At 43.1% G+C, this 16129-nt stretch overlaps 1 protein-coding gene across 3 annotated transcripts in view; it reads right to left on the reverse strand.

Moving 5' to 3' along the window:
- Positions 1–12668: 12668 nt before the first annotated feature.
- The window catches only part of PROSER1 (proline and serine rich 1), a 32167-nt gene continuing 28706 nt past the window's right edge, over positions 12669–16129 (reverse strand). For all 3 annotated transcript variants that reach the window (XM_073342521.2, XM_078852775.1, XM_073342541.2), the window contains 2 exons: positions 15765–15912; positions 12669–12912 (listed from right to left, as the gene is read on the reverse strand). In XM_073342521.2, the coding sequence (XP_073198622.2) occupies positions 12790–12912; positions 15765–15912 (271 nt within the window). In that variant the 3' untranslated portion in view covers positions 12669–12789. The remainder of the gene's footprint in view (positions 12913–15764; positions 15913–16129) is intronic.

Consider the following 16129-nt stretch of genomic DNA (forward strand, 5'->3'; position numbering starts at 1 on the left):
GAGCTGGAGGGCTAAGTCAGCCTGGCTGGGGAAGTTTCCCAGCAAAACTCTACAAACTGGGAATCATCAGTGGAGAAGGAAAAGCCCAGCTGAGTGAATCTTGCTTTCAGGTCCCTAGAGGCCAGTTTTCAGGGGGAACCTTGCATGCAGGCCTGGGACTCACCAGCTCTCCACACAGCCAGTCCTGCACTTGCCCTGGCTGGCTCCAGACTGACTCAAAAATGGCTTCTCCCCTTTCCTGAACTCCCTTGGAAGGGCAGCTCACACCCTATTGATTGCCGGGCAGACTCTGAGTTTACCTTGACTCCCCCTCCCTACCTGGGACAGTGTGCCTCTCCCTGAGCTGCCAGCAGACAGAGCCCCAGGAATCTAGGTCATCTCCTTGGGGGTTACACATATAATAATGTAAGGGTGCCAGTGAGCTTTCAAGCAGCATAGTGAATGCTCCATCTCCTCTTGTTAGCTTAAGAGAGACACCTTAACAATGATTAATTATTATTATTATTAAACATTTATACTGCAGTAGGACCTAGAGGCCAACCAAGTTGAAGCCCTATTGTGCTAGACACTGTACAAACATATGGAAACTTTCTCAGCCTTTAACTCCTTACATTGCCCAGGAATTATATGGTTCAATGGACATTTCCTTCACTTCCTGAAACTCGTTGCTTTAGTACTGCATCAAATTGGCTGTAATTAAAGTGTGAAAATAAAGACAAAACCATTTACAAAGTAAGTGGGTGAGCGGGTGGGAGGGTTGTCAGCTCCTTCTAAGGACATAGGACAAAATGTCATTGCATGTTACTTCAGAAACAATGATCCTTTTTTCCTCTCTCTCTCACTTAGTTGTATTAATTATATTTTTATAACTTATCTTCTCCATCACACTTTATCCATTGCTTCCCTATTGCTGCCAATACATTTAATTACATTTTGCATAATACCTTTTACAGCCCTGGCCATATCCTGCCCTGTGGATGGGCACCAGGTTGCTATATTGGACACAACCTTTGGATCTCATGGGTTTCCACACCCACTGAGTTTGAGCAGTGTCCATGCACCATCTCTGGATCTGGGCTCAGAGGCACATTTCAGAGCGGCAGACTCCTTGTTGGGTGCCCCCTCCTTTGGGGATGGAATCCCACTGGCCAGCTACCCTAGCCCCCAAACCAATACCGACCCTCCAAGTCTTCCCAGTAGTTTATACACATATCCCTCAGAACCCCACCCCATGGGCACTCAAGGGTTTAGTTTAACTCTTCGGGGACATGTAACAGATAAAGCAAGGAAAACACCGGCTTTGCAAAAGAACTTCTTAAACACAGTCCTTTACCTAAAGCATGAGCTACATGGGGCAGGGCCTGTCTTGTGCTGCTGTGTTTCTCCAGTGCCTAGCACAATAGGGCCCTGATCCATGCTTCGGACTCCTAGGTGCGATGGTAACACAAATAATAATACTCTTAGTACAAAGGATAGCAAAAACAACAAACACCTGTTCCTCTGCCCTGAGTCTATGCTCACTCCCTTCTGTGAGTGCTTCGGCCTAGTCTGTGTGTGCGGCAGATAGGTCCCTCTTCCTCCTACAGTCCTTCTGCTTGCTGGCAATTGCTCGGCTGGCCTATGCGGTAGTGAGAGAAAGAGAGTGTCTGAGGAAGAGCCTGCCCTTAAATAAAGTTTCATCCCCCCTCTGTCAGATGAGCCACTCACCATCTTCAAAGCCCTAGTTAGGGGGGGTGTCACAGCCCTGGCAAAATGCCTCCTGCTGGATGTTCACCAGGCTGTTTGTTTGGACACACAAACTGGGGCCCCATGTGCCTTTAAGTTCCCTTTGAGCCCCAAATAGGCCCCAGTCACAGTGTCTGACTCCAGCCTTCCTGGAACATTTCCTGGGCACAGACGTTCTGTCTGGTACCCCTTCTGAAAGGACTGACAGAGTGCCCCGCAGTCTCCCCAGTAGCTTAAGCACACCCTTTCCACGGGAGCACACTGGTTTATAGTTCACCTCTTCAGGGACAAATGAAGCAAATAGAGACAGACTTTGCAGGAAGGTTCATAAAAACCAGTCACTCTACACAGCACGAGAGATGTATGCAAAACACCTACATGCCGTTCCCTGCATGAGGCCTCCGTGCTTGAACATTCTTTGGGATTTGGTTCAGTGTCATTTCAGGGCTCTAGGTCCCCTTTGTTGGACTTCACTCCTCCAGGGCACAGCTTCTCCTCCAAAGCAGGGAATCTGACTCTGTGACCCATGCAGTCCCTGTTCTTCAGCTACAGCTGGTCCGGCAATCAAAAAGGTTCCCTCTGCTTAGGAAACTGCCCCTTTGGGTTCCTGTAAAAGTGACTTCTCAGCCTTTAGCCTTGACTAAAGCATTAAGCTGACCTCATTTAGGTTGACATACAGCCACTGCTGTAATTACTGCAGTGGTTTATGTCCACACTACGCGCCCTGTTGGTGGTGCATGGCCTCATCAGGAGTGCTTCCACAACTTAGTAGTGTGGGGCATTGTGGGGCACTGACAATTGGAGCACCCCTCCTCTTCTGGGGCCGACAGACCAAGCTGTCAGCCCTGCATGGGGCTCACAGCTGAAGTTCCCACGCCCTGCAGTGCTCATAGCTGGAGTCCACTCGTCCCAGGGCAGACAGTGTGAGTTTCACTGTGAGCCCCGAGCTGTCTGCCCCAGGGCAGGGGGAGATGCAGCAGTGAGCCTGGTGTGGGGCTGACAGCCAACAGGCAATGTAAGTAAAGCAGTGTCTACACAGACATTGCATCACCCTAACTACATCGAGCTAAGTGCTACGCCTCTCACGGAGGTGGAGTTAGTAGATTGGTGTAGTGGGCGACTTACATGAGCGGGATGTTCAATGTTGTAGTGTAGAGTTAGGTTGACGTAAGCTGCCTTTGTGTTTTTAAACCCCTGCTCTGGCATTGCTGTCGCTATTCTCTTCTGGGGATTTTCCACTCCTTAAAACTCTAGCTCTCTGCAGACAAGCTGGAGAAAACTACTTTCACCTAGGCAGTGGTGCAAGTCGAAATTATTTCTTGCTGGTACTGCACTCGGGGGAGGGACAAAAAGGAGGGCACGTGACTCCTAAGAAAGGGAGGGCCCCAGTGCCACCTGTACTTCCAGGTGTTATTGAGGATCCAGCAGCACCCCAAATTGAAAACTTCTTCAGTGAAAGAAGGACAGGAAGGACAATCCCCCCACTGTCCCTTAACACACTATCAGTGCCTCTATTATGTCCAAACTAAGCTGCTGCCAACTTGTCTTTATCTAAGTATTGTTCTCCACCAGGCACTAAGAAAGCAAAGATGCTGCGCCATCTGGGTTTGACGGAAAAGAGGCACAGAACTGTGTGTGCCATGTACATCTTGATCGAACTACAGCCCCAATTGTTTTATTTTCCTCAGCATGACATGAGGGGTAATCAAAATCAGCCTGGCAGAACATGCATGAGAACTCTCTCTGGACAGATAAGCAATTGATCAAAATCACATTCTCTGATCCCTGGGGGCCAAATCCTGTTCCCATTGAGATCAAAAGGAGTTTTGCTATTGAGTTCAATGGGAACAGGCTTTGACATTTGGAGAGGAGAGAATAAAACCACTCAAGCATGGGTTATCTTTCTTATACCACAGGTATCAAAGACTGCTGACTCATGTGAGAAAGTCAGCAGACATCCGATCTTTGACCATTGCAAGGGAGAAATCAGCAATCTACAAGGCTAGAACAATCTCTGTACCATATACAACTCATAAGTCCATCTGCAAAGGATCAAGGAAATATGAAGGCTCCAGATTACCTTAAAGTCCTCAGTCCCTTGGTTAGAATGCACCCATTAGTATATGTTCATAGTCCAGAGGCTGGAGCAGGAAAGAGGGCAGAGCAGGAAAGAGGCAAAATGGATATGTTTCCAGGCCAGGGCCTTTTAGCTTCTGCCAAGTGCCAAGTAACGGGAAATCTGTTCTTACTGCGAAAGATGGGGTTTGGAGTCACATGGGCAAGTTACATGTCCATCACTCCCACCCATATTCTAGTTAGAACATTCACAAAAGGTGTATTAAGTGTAGACAGAGGTTTTCCAGGGTCCATTGCGAGCTAAGTGTTCCTTAACGGGCCATTCAACTTGACTTGTCCCTTCATGTGCTGGCTAAATACCTTGTGGGCATTACTGCAGGAGAAAACACATAGTAAACCTGGCTAATATTCGTAACTTCAGATACCAAGATGAATATACATGCATAGAAACAGCATAATCATAAGTACCAGCTATTTCACCTACATGACTATTCCCAAAAGAGATCTGAAAAAATCACACCACATACCTGAGACCCTATGTGCCAGCACCGTGCCCCACTGGAGTTTTGTTATCTGTTATGTAACAACAGAGATGGAGCCAGTGACATGACTCCGTTTAGCTTAAAAGGGCAAAGTTAATTTTTAGCTGTTCAGGTGTGACTGCACCTTTAGTCAGTGAGGGCATATTAGTTGGCACACATTCAGGTTAATGGCCTTCAGTGTTCTTTTGCTGTTAACTATTTAATGTTCATAAACCTGGTATCTGCTGAGGTGGTTTAAAGCATAACACAGGTTTTTAGGTTTTCAAATTTGTGAACCTCTGCCTCTTTGAGATTTTATTGATTATTAATTATTATTATTATTATTATTATTATCATTATTTTGCTGGTCATAATGTGGGAGGGTATCCTCTCTGCCCTCTGCTCATGTGTTATGTATGTGTCTTGTAGCACTCTTCTGAACACCAGTTGGAAGGATTCTTTTTTTTCAGTAAGTGTGGACTGATTCTTTTTTCTTAGAAGGCATGACATTTTTTCAGGTTCACACTGATTAACACAGAAAACTGGGGCTGCTAAACTTTTTTCAAATTCCATAGAAAATTAAGTTTAGCTATATTTTCCAGTACAGTTATGAAATGGTTGTTTTTATATACAAACATCAACATGCTTAACTACTCACTTTCCCCCCAAATATGTAATATTTCAGTCTGTTTATATGGAATATGAGAGTTGGGTGAGGAGCCATTTCAGCAGATTTATGACTTATTAAAAGACAAATTTTAAATAGAACTGTATCCTAAACTGCATTATGGTATTGTACCCAAACATTGCATTTCATTTGGAGATTCAACTTCCTTTATAGGAACAGAACAGACTCCTGAAACTCTTACCACAAAAGTGGTCCATAGACATACAAATATTCCCATTGTTTTCAATGGGCTTGATCAAATGATTAAGGGTTTACAGGATTCGGTTCTAAGTTTGTAAATTGTTCTAGATGAAACTGACAATGCCTGAGCTGTCAGATCAGAGGGAGCGTCTTTCGTATAAAGGTGGGCAGATGTGTGATAAGTCTTAGCCCCATTGCTAAGATGAGGAACATATTTTCAGCAAAGTTCTTGGCAGATTCCTGAGGCAGCTGGTTTAAGGTTGTCAGTGTCTGGATTATAATCTTCACTTGTAGTTCTCTCACCCACAAAGCTGGAAAATGAGGCATTTGTTTTCTTTGTTTTGCTACTCCCATTAGCAAAATACATGTTAGACTAGTTTGGTGGAAAGAAGACTTCTATGTACACTGGGGACAACACCTGATACCTGTCAGGCTGCTGAACCGGGCTGACATCAGAATCCAAACATCCTCTGGTCAGTGCAAGCAGAGGCATTCCTCTAATGATTTGGACTGGATGTGATGCAGTATGAATGTCATGGATAATTCAGGCCAGTGGAGAGAAACAGAATCAAAAACACTGTTAAACACCATCCGTTTCCCCCACGCACACCCCTCCCCTCTTGAGGACTCCTGACCAATTTAACAGCCCAATACAGATGCTAACAAACTTAAACAAAGCCTTTATTTAAATTTGTTAGCATATGCATTGTGCTGTTAAAACCATATAAAGAATGAATGCCCGCCCTAGCCGTGTTCTGCACCTTTAAGGAGCAGACCGCAGCCACACCCCCACCCCTGGACGGGGCGGGGGCTAGTCCCAAGTCTTTCTGGTACCTAGTACCCCCTAAAAATTTCTTGTGGGTGCTGCGTACTGGAGAGTACCACCCTACTTGCACTACTGCACCTAGGATGCAGCATGCCTATGGTTCTGTTCAGGGAAGATCTGGTCAGATGTAGATGGGTTAGTCAGAGACAAACACGCAGGTTCCTCGCCCAGGCTCCTTATCACAAGAGAAATGAGGCATGACCACAATAAAGATAATCATCAGTTCTTAACCATACAGACATCATAATCACAAACAGAATTCATAAATTGCACATTGACAGACTCCCAAGATCATCACAGCCCTGGAAACAAACTGGGAGAACCAGTTTGATTTAACCTTGTCCGCCCACCCACCCCTCTTTTTTTAGCAAGCTCCTTGTTCTCATAGGTGAAAGATATTCAAAGTTGATGGGCCCCTGGAAGGCCTTGTTTCCAATTCACAGTGATGGTCTGGTCCTACCATGACATTGCAGGTCTGCTCCACACTGAAAAATACAGTCATCTAGAGAGAGAGTTCATAAAATTAAACTGGAATGTATACATTTACACAGAGTTCCGCCAAACTATCACAATATCATTTGCTGCATTTTTGTGGTTGTTGTTTTCCAGCAAACAATAATATCTCCAGTTGAAAGTAAAAGACAAATTTTATAAAGAGATCTGACACTATTGCCAAACTCAAGAGCTCAAAAATTATCAGTCAGAACCCAAAAAATCAGGAGAGTGGCTCAAAAAAAATTAGGAGATTTAAAATAAAAAAGACGATGCTGTGGTGTTTGGTCTGGCGTTTGAGTTTTTAACGTCCCCTGCCCATCCTGTGTGTGACAAGGTAATGGCTTTTATTGAACCAACTTCTGATAAAAGATATTACTTCACCCACCTTGTCTTCCTAATATCCTGGGACCCACATGTTTACAACTACACTGCATACACATCCTGTGTGGGCCCATTACTGTTGCCTACACTCCCAAATGTATTGTGTAATGTGCTTTTGGCCCCTGCACCAGGCGCTCTCACCCCACATGCCTGTTCCCTATCCTGCAATTAATCCTGTCCCTCCAGCAGAGCCATCCCGTCCATAAGATGGCCCAGGGCAACCGCCACGGGGCCCCATGCTTTGGGAGGCTCTACACTTTGGGACATAGGGTCCAGAGTGGCTCAGGAGGGCTAGCGGGGGGCCTGGTGCCGGCAGCAGCGAGTGACCAAGCCCCAGCCAGCCTGCCCCACCGGCTCCTGGTGTCGCTCAGGCAAGGAGGCAGAGGCCAGAAAGAGACGGGGCGGGGATTTGGGGGAAAGGATGGAACGGGGGGAGGGTGGGTTTCCTGGGCCCCACAGCCCTGCCCTCCAGTTTCCCCCATCTGTTCAACCCACACAGCCCCATCTTCACTTCTGCTCCCCCTGGGGTTCTAACCCTCCCCTCCCCCTAGCCTCACAGGTGAAGTGGGGAGGGATGCCACCCTGAGCTGCTGGACTCTTTAGCTCCAGCTTAGTGTTGCTAGCCTCAAGAATTTGTGACCAACTGGGCTAGTTTTGAAAGGCATCAGGTGACTTGTTGGGCAATAAATTACTTTCTTGGGGCAAAAGTTGGGCAATTTGACTGCTCCTCAGTCCCATCTCTTTGCTGCCACCTGGTGGCCTTTCAAATGAGAAGTCAGCCAGACACATGCACAGCTGGACCAAATCTGCCTCCCCCCAAAGCCAGCAGAAGCCATGCAGAGCATACTTTTGGGGAGAGTGTTGTCATAAATATAAAGCGAAGGGTAACCACCTTTCTGTATACAGTGCTATAAAATCCCTCCTGGCCAGAGGCAAAACCCTTTCACCTGTAAAGGGTTAAGAAGCGAAGATAACCTCGCTGGCACCTGACTAAAATGACCAATGAGGAGACAAGATACTTTCAAATCTGGGGGGGGGGGGAAACAAAGGGTGAGTCTGTGTGTGTGATGCTTTTGCCAGGAACAGATCAGGAATGCAGCCTCAAAACTCCTGTTAATAAGTAATCTAGCTAGAAATGCATTAGATTTCCTTTTGTTTAATGGCTGGTAAAATAAGTCGTGCTGGATGGAATGTATATTCCTGTTTTTGTGTCTTTTTGTAACTTAAGGTTTTGCCTGGAGGGATTCTCTATGTTTTGAATCTGATTACCCTGTAAGGTATTTACCACCCTGATTTTACAGAGGTGATTCTTTTACCTTTTCTTTAATTAATATTCTTCTTTTAAGAACCTGATTGCTTTTTTCATTGCCCTTAAGATCCAAGGGTTTGGGTCTGTGTTCACCTGTACCAGTTGGTGAGGATTCTTATCAAGCCTTCCCCAGGAAAGGGGGTGTAGGACTTGGGGGGATATTTTTGGGGGGGAAGCTGTCTCCAAGTGGGCTCTTTCCCTGGTCTTTGTTAACACGCTTGGTGGTGGCAGCATAGGGTTCAAGGACAAGGCAAAGTTTGTACCTTGGGGAAGTTTTTAACCTAAGCTGGTCGGAATAAGCTTAGGGGGTCTTTCATGCAGCTCCCCACATCTGTGCCCTAGAGTTTAGAGTGGGGAAGGGACCTTGACAGGTGTAAAAGTAGGTTCATGCTTCATGTGTTGCACGTTCCTGAAGCAGACACCGAACAAGTAAGCGTCCCAGAAAATGTTATTTTTTTTTCTGATTTTACTGAAAATAATGCTGTTCATTAGAAACAATATCTGCAGTCTTTTATGTTTGAAGGTTCTTGGGGCAGCACTGTGAAAGGGGCAGGAGTGCCTTTCTGCGGCGGCGTGGCAATTCGGAGGCAGCTTTACTCTGCAGGCCGTGCTGCCACGGCAATTTGGCAGCAGCTTTACTCTTCTGGCTGCTGCGGCGGCAATTTGGCGGCAGCTTCTGTCTTCAGACGTCCTGCTTAGGGCAGCAAAAACGGTAGAGCCGGCCCTGAAACCTATTAAAACATAACAGTAATAATAATTGCTCCCTGCTGTCTATTGAGAAACCCTGATGGGGATCAGAAGTATGTCCCTTGGAAGATGACTAAGCAGCTGGTGTTTTTCTTTTCCCTGAAAGCGTCGCTGTATTTCCCTTTGGGCAGTCAGAGATTGAGTTTGTTTTACAGTTTCCCGCCCAGTTTCTTTGGGAGAAAGCATCTGAAATTATTACATATTTTAAAGGTGCTGTTAATAGTGGGAACCTCCCAAAAGCATGAAGTACCTAAACTATGCACATCACTTCGCTTGTGTGGGTATCAGAGTGGAGCAGCAGTTATGAGAGTCACTTGCCGTTTAAGAGACGACTATTCTAAATGCGCTAAAACCCACATGTTGGCTCACATGATCTTAATCTTTACTGTGCATCATGGGCAGAGCTAGTGAAAGTGAGGAACTGCTGAGAGAGCAGAACTATGATGGGGGAAATTGGGCACCTTCCCCGCTATGTCATCCAGATGTTACACCCCTTCCTCAGGGTGAATTTTGCAGCAGCCTTGGACTGTTATGCCAGAGTTTCAACCATTTGCCACTAAAGATGAAATTTAAAATCTGAAAGGGGAATTTACTACTTACATGAACATGCCTAACCCTGACAACATGAAACTGGATATGTTAGTTTTTTGGAACAGTCATCAACACACTTCCCACTTCAGCAAAGTGGCACAGCAAGCTTTGAGTGCATCCTCTCAATCTACTGACACAGAGTGCATATTTTCAAAGTTGGACTACCTCCAAGACAGCAAGAGACTCAATGTGAATGAGGATACTTCAAAAAAAAAAAAAATTGTGAGCATATGCAAACCACAATTTCAGGAAAAACTACTAGCTCTGAGACAAAAAATACCTTGGTACAAAAAAAAAGTTTCAATTATACTGTAGTAAAATGTGTAGATTATGGAAGTTTTTTGGGAGTTCTTTTTCCCCCCAATGTTTCTAATTTTTTTTTAAACTTGATTTCATCCCGGTTTTAATGTTTGGAAAATAAAATAAAAAAATTCTGGGAATGTGTGTGTTTAACAAATAAAAACTGAAAACATGGAACTAAATACACCGCACTGTTGCTTGCAGTAACAAAATCAAGGTTACTGAAGTTCCTTATCTATGATTCCATTACTCTATGGTAAAATAGTCACAAATCAGTAATTGATGTGGGAAAGAGTATGGGAAGCAAATTGACATTGGCTCTTCTGTGAACTGCTAACTTTGCTTAAAAGGTAACATTTGACTTGCACTTGGATGCCTGACCCAAGGCACTCTAGTGCTTTATAGAATTCATCTCAAGAGAGTTGAAATATCTGCTGTATCTTTGGAAAACAGAGATCTAACTGAGGTGGTCCACATTTTAATACAGCTGGGTCAGAAACAGTCTCCCTACATGGGGAGTGAAGTGGGTAGCTAAACCACAGCCAAATTTTCTATGTATTGTGTATAAGTATCATATCTGCTGCCTAATATTTGTTGTAAAGCACAATAATAGAGATCTGATGGGCAAACTCAACGACATAATATACCAGGGCCAAGTTCGGATTTGATGGAAACAGGTACAGCCACTGCACTGTCTTCGATGGAGTTGCACCCACTTACACTAGATCCAAATTTGACCAATTGCCTTAATGTTCTTGGACATGGACTACATATCCTGGCCCCAAAATGGTGCAGGCTCTATGTCTGACAGTATGGATCCTCACTGGCACACAATGCTTACCTTCCAAGATATTAAATTGAAACGAGAAACCTTATCTGTTACCTTATCTTCCTCCTCCTGAAAATTAACAAAGTGCTAGACAATAATAGTTGTGCAGTAGCTTTGGAGAAAAGACAGTTGAACCCACAAGATGACCTCAAAGGAAAATGAGGCTGCTCAGCACACTGTAGGATTACGCCCAAGTTGAAGAAAACAGTGAAGAGACATCTCCTCTCCCAGCTTCAGTATCAAAGCATGCATGCAGCAACTGTTCGGTCTTGCTTTGGAAGATTTTCATTCACCGATAAGTTATATCTCAGACATTTGAAAACATCTGTGTCACTCTTATCGCTGTTGACAGTTACATGCAGTTTAAAGTATTATAGAATCAAATAATGTATTTAAATACTGGTCTGATTCAGACATATTCAGCAGGATATTTGCTGTAGTATCGCACCGTTGGTTTTTAAGTAACTACATTATATTCAGCACAAAATTCTACATTATACCATAGAATCTCTCACTTCCATTAATCTAAGATAAAACTTCAGGAAATTTTTTTGTAAAAAATTGTTTATTCAAGTGTTTTATAAACTACTAGGCAAACAGTCACGAAAGCCTTTGTGCCATGAGTGTAAACTTATTTTAAAAAATTGTGTTAAAAACTAATACAGGAATTCCCATTAAGGTTTTAAAAAAGTTTGTTCACACATTGAAAGAAAATACATTAGCAACGTCTTCCAGCAGAATCCATCTTTAAAAAAGTAAAACTCTAGGTGCAGAACTGTTCTACAGTGTATCTTCTACAGTTTATTTTAAAATCACATGATTGCATATCATCATCTCTACTGTCTTTTAGAACTTGATCAAGAGTTTTTCTTAAACAGATGATATTCAATGATGTGTTACACACTGCCACAGGTACTACAATTATTATGAGTGCACACGCTGCATTTTACTTACAAAGCAAGATCTTTCCATATGCTGTGTCATACCATTCCTAGCCAATGCAGTTAATTCAGTTATTTACCTTTAAAATCATGTAAGTTTTCCAAGGAAAAATGCTAAAAATCCATAGCCCAAATTCTGCACTCACTCACACACTTGCTAGTCCATGGAATATAACCAAGTTTTGCTTACATGAGTGTGACAGTAATATTTGGTCCATGACTGTAAACATTCACAAAAGCCTACGGCAAACAGTGATGGATAGGTAGTCTATGTGCAATACAATTACTTCCATTAACATAGGGGGATGTTAAAGAGCATATCTTGGAGGCAAAATGAAAGGCTTGTTTGCATTTCTGTAAAGAAGTGTTCCTCGCTAGCTAAAGTTTACTCAATTAAAAGTAACTAGTTCCTATCCCAGAATGGAGTACAGCATCATTGTCTGGCTTCCTTTTGTTCTGACTCAGATAGAGGAGTATTCAGTTCATCAGCAGGTCCACAACAATATTTCATATGGCATTTTAAGAATCTGATCTAGTCTCCCCCTGACATACTACTGATGCTAATAAAGAGCTACTCATGCATATGAAGGAGAGAATAAATCCCAAGAGCCATACACGGACCTTGATCTGCGCACACAACTCTTACTGATGGTAACCAGAGATGTGTATCTACACTAAGGATTGTCTACAGCTTTAAGTGTCTAATTTCAATCTAGATGTTCTTTCTACATTACCACATATACCATACACATTTGAGAAGAATGATGGGTGAAAAATACCACACACTATTTAGAATACCATTTTCCCCATACCGTTTCGCTGCAAATCGTTCTATTTACACAGGAAGTCTGTGTTTAAAGGGCCTGGTCCTATGAGGAAACAAACATCCAACTCCCTAGCTACAGAGGAAGTTGAGGATGTTCAGTACATCACAGGATCACGTCCTAAATTGTTTCAAAGCAAGTAATCATGGATTTGTTTGTAATCTGACACAAGAACAGTTTCCCAGAATCTCTTCACTCTCTTGTCTTCCTTCTCTGTCCCAATTTCTGGGCCAGATCATGTCCCCATTGAAGTCAATGTGTATTTTGCCATCGACTTAATGGCAACAGGACCAGGCTCTGTCAAGCCACCACTGCAGTCTTCAAATATGTCTTGCTTGTCAAGAAAAAGATGATATTTATTGCCATCCACTCTGGGGTAGACTTGTCTGCAGTGAAAACGGTGTTCCTGGTGCAGAGGGATAGCTAGCAAAACCATCAGGCTGAGCTGGATAGTTCTCTAGAGCTGAAGCTGAATGTGCCTTCAAGAAAGAGAAAGCAAGCAGGTTAGGAAGGAACTTTAAAAAAAAAAAAAAAAAAGCCATGCGGAGAACTATTTCTGTTCATGCTACAGGACTCTTAACAAGAGAAGTTTCAGAATAGCGTGTTGGGTGTGCTGCGGAGGAGGGAGACAGGGGCAGGAAGTATGACAGGGGCAGGAAGTATATCTAAGTGTAGGCGGTTCTTTAATTACATAGCAATTTCCCCCTGAAACAGAGAATCATAGAAATGAAGAGCAGAAAAGGACTTCAGGAGGTCATCTAGTTCAGCCCCCAGCACTCAGGCAGGTCCAAATAAACCTGACAGGTGTTTAAATAAACTGTTCTTAAAAACCTCCAATGATGGGGATTCGACAACCTCCCTTGGAAGCCTATTCCGGAGCTTAACAAAGCATATCATTAGAAAGTTTTTCCTAATCTAAATCTTCCTTGCTGCAGATTAAGCCATTGCTGTTCTACCTTCAGAGGACATGGAGAACAATTGAACCCCATCCTCTTTATAACAACTCTTAACATAATTTGAAGACTTTTCAGGTCCCTCTCTCAGTCTTCTTTTCTCAAGACTTAATATACAGATATTTTTCTTTTTTAGCCTTTCCTCAGAGGTCAGGTCCTTTTACCACTTTTCTTGATCTCTCCTAGATTCTCTTCAGTTTGTCCCTATCTTTCCTGCAGTGTGATACTCAGAACTGGACACAGTAGTCCAGCTAAGGCCTCATCAGTGCCAAATACAGTGGGACAATTGCTTCCTGTGTCTGACATAAGATATTCCTGTTAATAAACCGTAGAATATTAGTCCTTTTTGCAACTGAATCACATTGTTGATTTGTATTTAGTTTGGGATCCACTGTAATCCATAGATGCTTTTGTGCAGCACTACTGCCTGGCCAGTTATTTCCCATTTTGGAGTTGTGCATCTGACTTTTTTCTTCCTAAGTGTAGTACTTTGCACTTGTCTTTATCTTCTTGTTGATTTCAAGTCAATTTGTCAAGATTATTTTGAATTCTAATGTTGTCTTCCAAAGTCCTTGCCACCTCTACCGCAAATTTTATAAGCACACTCTCCACTCCATTATCCAAGTCATTAATGAAAATATTGAATAGTGCCAGATGCAGGACAGACCCCTGTGGGCCTGCCCCCCAGATATTTCTTCCAAATGTGACAGCAAACCATTGAGAACTACTTCTCTGAGTACAGTCTTTTACCCAGTTTTGCACCCACCTTACAGTAATTTCATCTAGACTGCATTTCCCTAGTTTGGTTATAAGAATGTCATGTGAGACTGTATGAAAAGCTTTAGTAAAATTAAGATACTATGTGTACCGCTTCCCCCATCCACTAGGCCAATAACCCTGTCAAAGAAGGAAATTAGGTTGGTTTGGAATAATATGTTCTTGACAAATTCATGCTGACTATTCCTTACAACCTATTATCCTCTAGGTGCTTAAAAAATGATTGTTTAATAATTTGTTCCAGTATCTTTCTATGTATTCAAGTTAAGCTGACTGGTCTATAATTTCCCCAGGTCCTCTTTGTTGTATATCTATGCTACAGCCACTACAGAACGCTAGGAAAGCGGTCTGATTCACAGAGACGGTAAAGAGGGGTGGTTTTCCAGATGGCTTCATTTGAGACTGAGGTTTTAAGAAGAGTTTCACTAATTTTCTAACATTAAGCCTTCCTTCACAACCTTATTGTATTTTTTACTAAGATCTATATTTAAATTATAATTTCAGTGATCAAAGCATGCAAACAAGAACAATGTCTTCCATTAGTACAATATATATGGGTATAATTTTAAAATCCTGTAGGTAATTTTTTGTTCCCTTATCATTTTCCAGCTGTAGATCTTAAAGACTTTACAAAGAAAATGGTTTCTCTGTCTGTAAAAACCAATGAAGCACAGATTAAGTGATTTGCCTAAAATCACAAAATTAGCAAAAAGAAAAGGAGTACTTGTGGCACCTTAGAGACTAACCAATTTATTTGAGCATGAGCTTTCGTGAGCTACAGCTCACTTCATCGGATGCATGCCGTGGAAACTGTAGCAGACTTTATATATACACAGAGAATATGAAAAAATACCTCCTCCCACCCCACTGTCCAGCTGGTAATAGCTTATCTAAAGTGATCATCAGGTGGGCCATTTCCAGCACAAATCCAGGTTTTCTCACCCTCTACCCCCCGACACAAATTCACTCTCCTGCTGGTGATAGCCCACCTGATGATCACTTTAGATAAGCTATTACCAGCTGGACAGTGGGGTGGGAGGAGGTATTTTTTCATATTCTCTGTGTATATATAAAGTCTGCTACAGTTTCCACGGCATGCATCCGATGAAGTGAGCTGTAGCTCACGAAAGCTCATGCTCAAATAAATTGGTTAGTCTCTAAGGTGCCACAAGTCCTCCTTTTCTTTTTGCGAATACAGACTAACACGGCTGTTACTCTGAAACCTGTCACAAAATTAGCGTGAACCCAGGTCTCCCGAGCATGTGGTCAGTGCACTATCAAGATACTACAAATTTTACACGTCAGATCTGTCCCCTTCTTTCCTCCTCCCCACTTTTACAATGCCACCCATAAGAAAGGTTTTAACATATCTATAGCCTTTAGAGAAAGTCAGCTGAAGCGCCACTGATGACAGTCCAGTCCCCCAAGAGCAACAGCTATCTTCAGACAACCGAATGTTGGATTATCAGAGTGTACTGCATCAGCCTCGTAGCCAATTCTTTAACGTAAGCTATGCTTTCTAAAAGCAAAGATTTGATATTGAACAATTAATGCTCAGTGGGGCCTTAAGGCAGTGCAATATCAAGAAATATGCAGCTTACCTGTAGTAGCGCTGATTGCGCTGCTGCACTATGCTGCAATTCCTGCAGGGAAGACTGTGCAGCACTTTGCGAAAATCCAGGTATACCAGGAAGAGATAAGAGTCCAGGGAAAACTGTATTTCCTGGGGTTTGCAGCCCAGAAGTCAGGCTGAAATAACCAAGACATGGCAGTTATTAGGAACACTTTCAACAATATTTTATCCTAGATTTCTTATCTTGCTAACAGCACCAGGGTTTCTAAACTTCAATTAACTAAGTTTCCCAAACAGCACACCTAAGCTGCATCCACACAATGTTTGCATGTATAAGCCAGGACACTGGTACATACATGCAACTTGAGCATGCAAGCCAGTATCTCGTGTGCA

The sequence above is a fragment of the Lepidochelys kempii genome, chromosome 1 (genome assembly GCF_965140285.1).
Source record: "Lepidochelys kempii isolate rLepKem1 chromosome 1, rLepKem1.hap1, whole genome shotgun sequence".
Taxonomy (NCBI): domain Eukaryota; kingdom Metazoa; phylum Chordata; order Testudines; family Cheloniidae; genus Lepidochelys; species Lepidochelys kempii.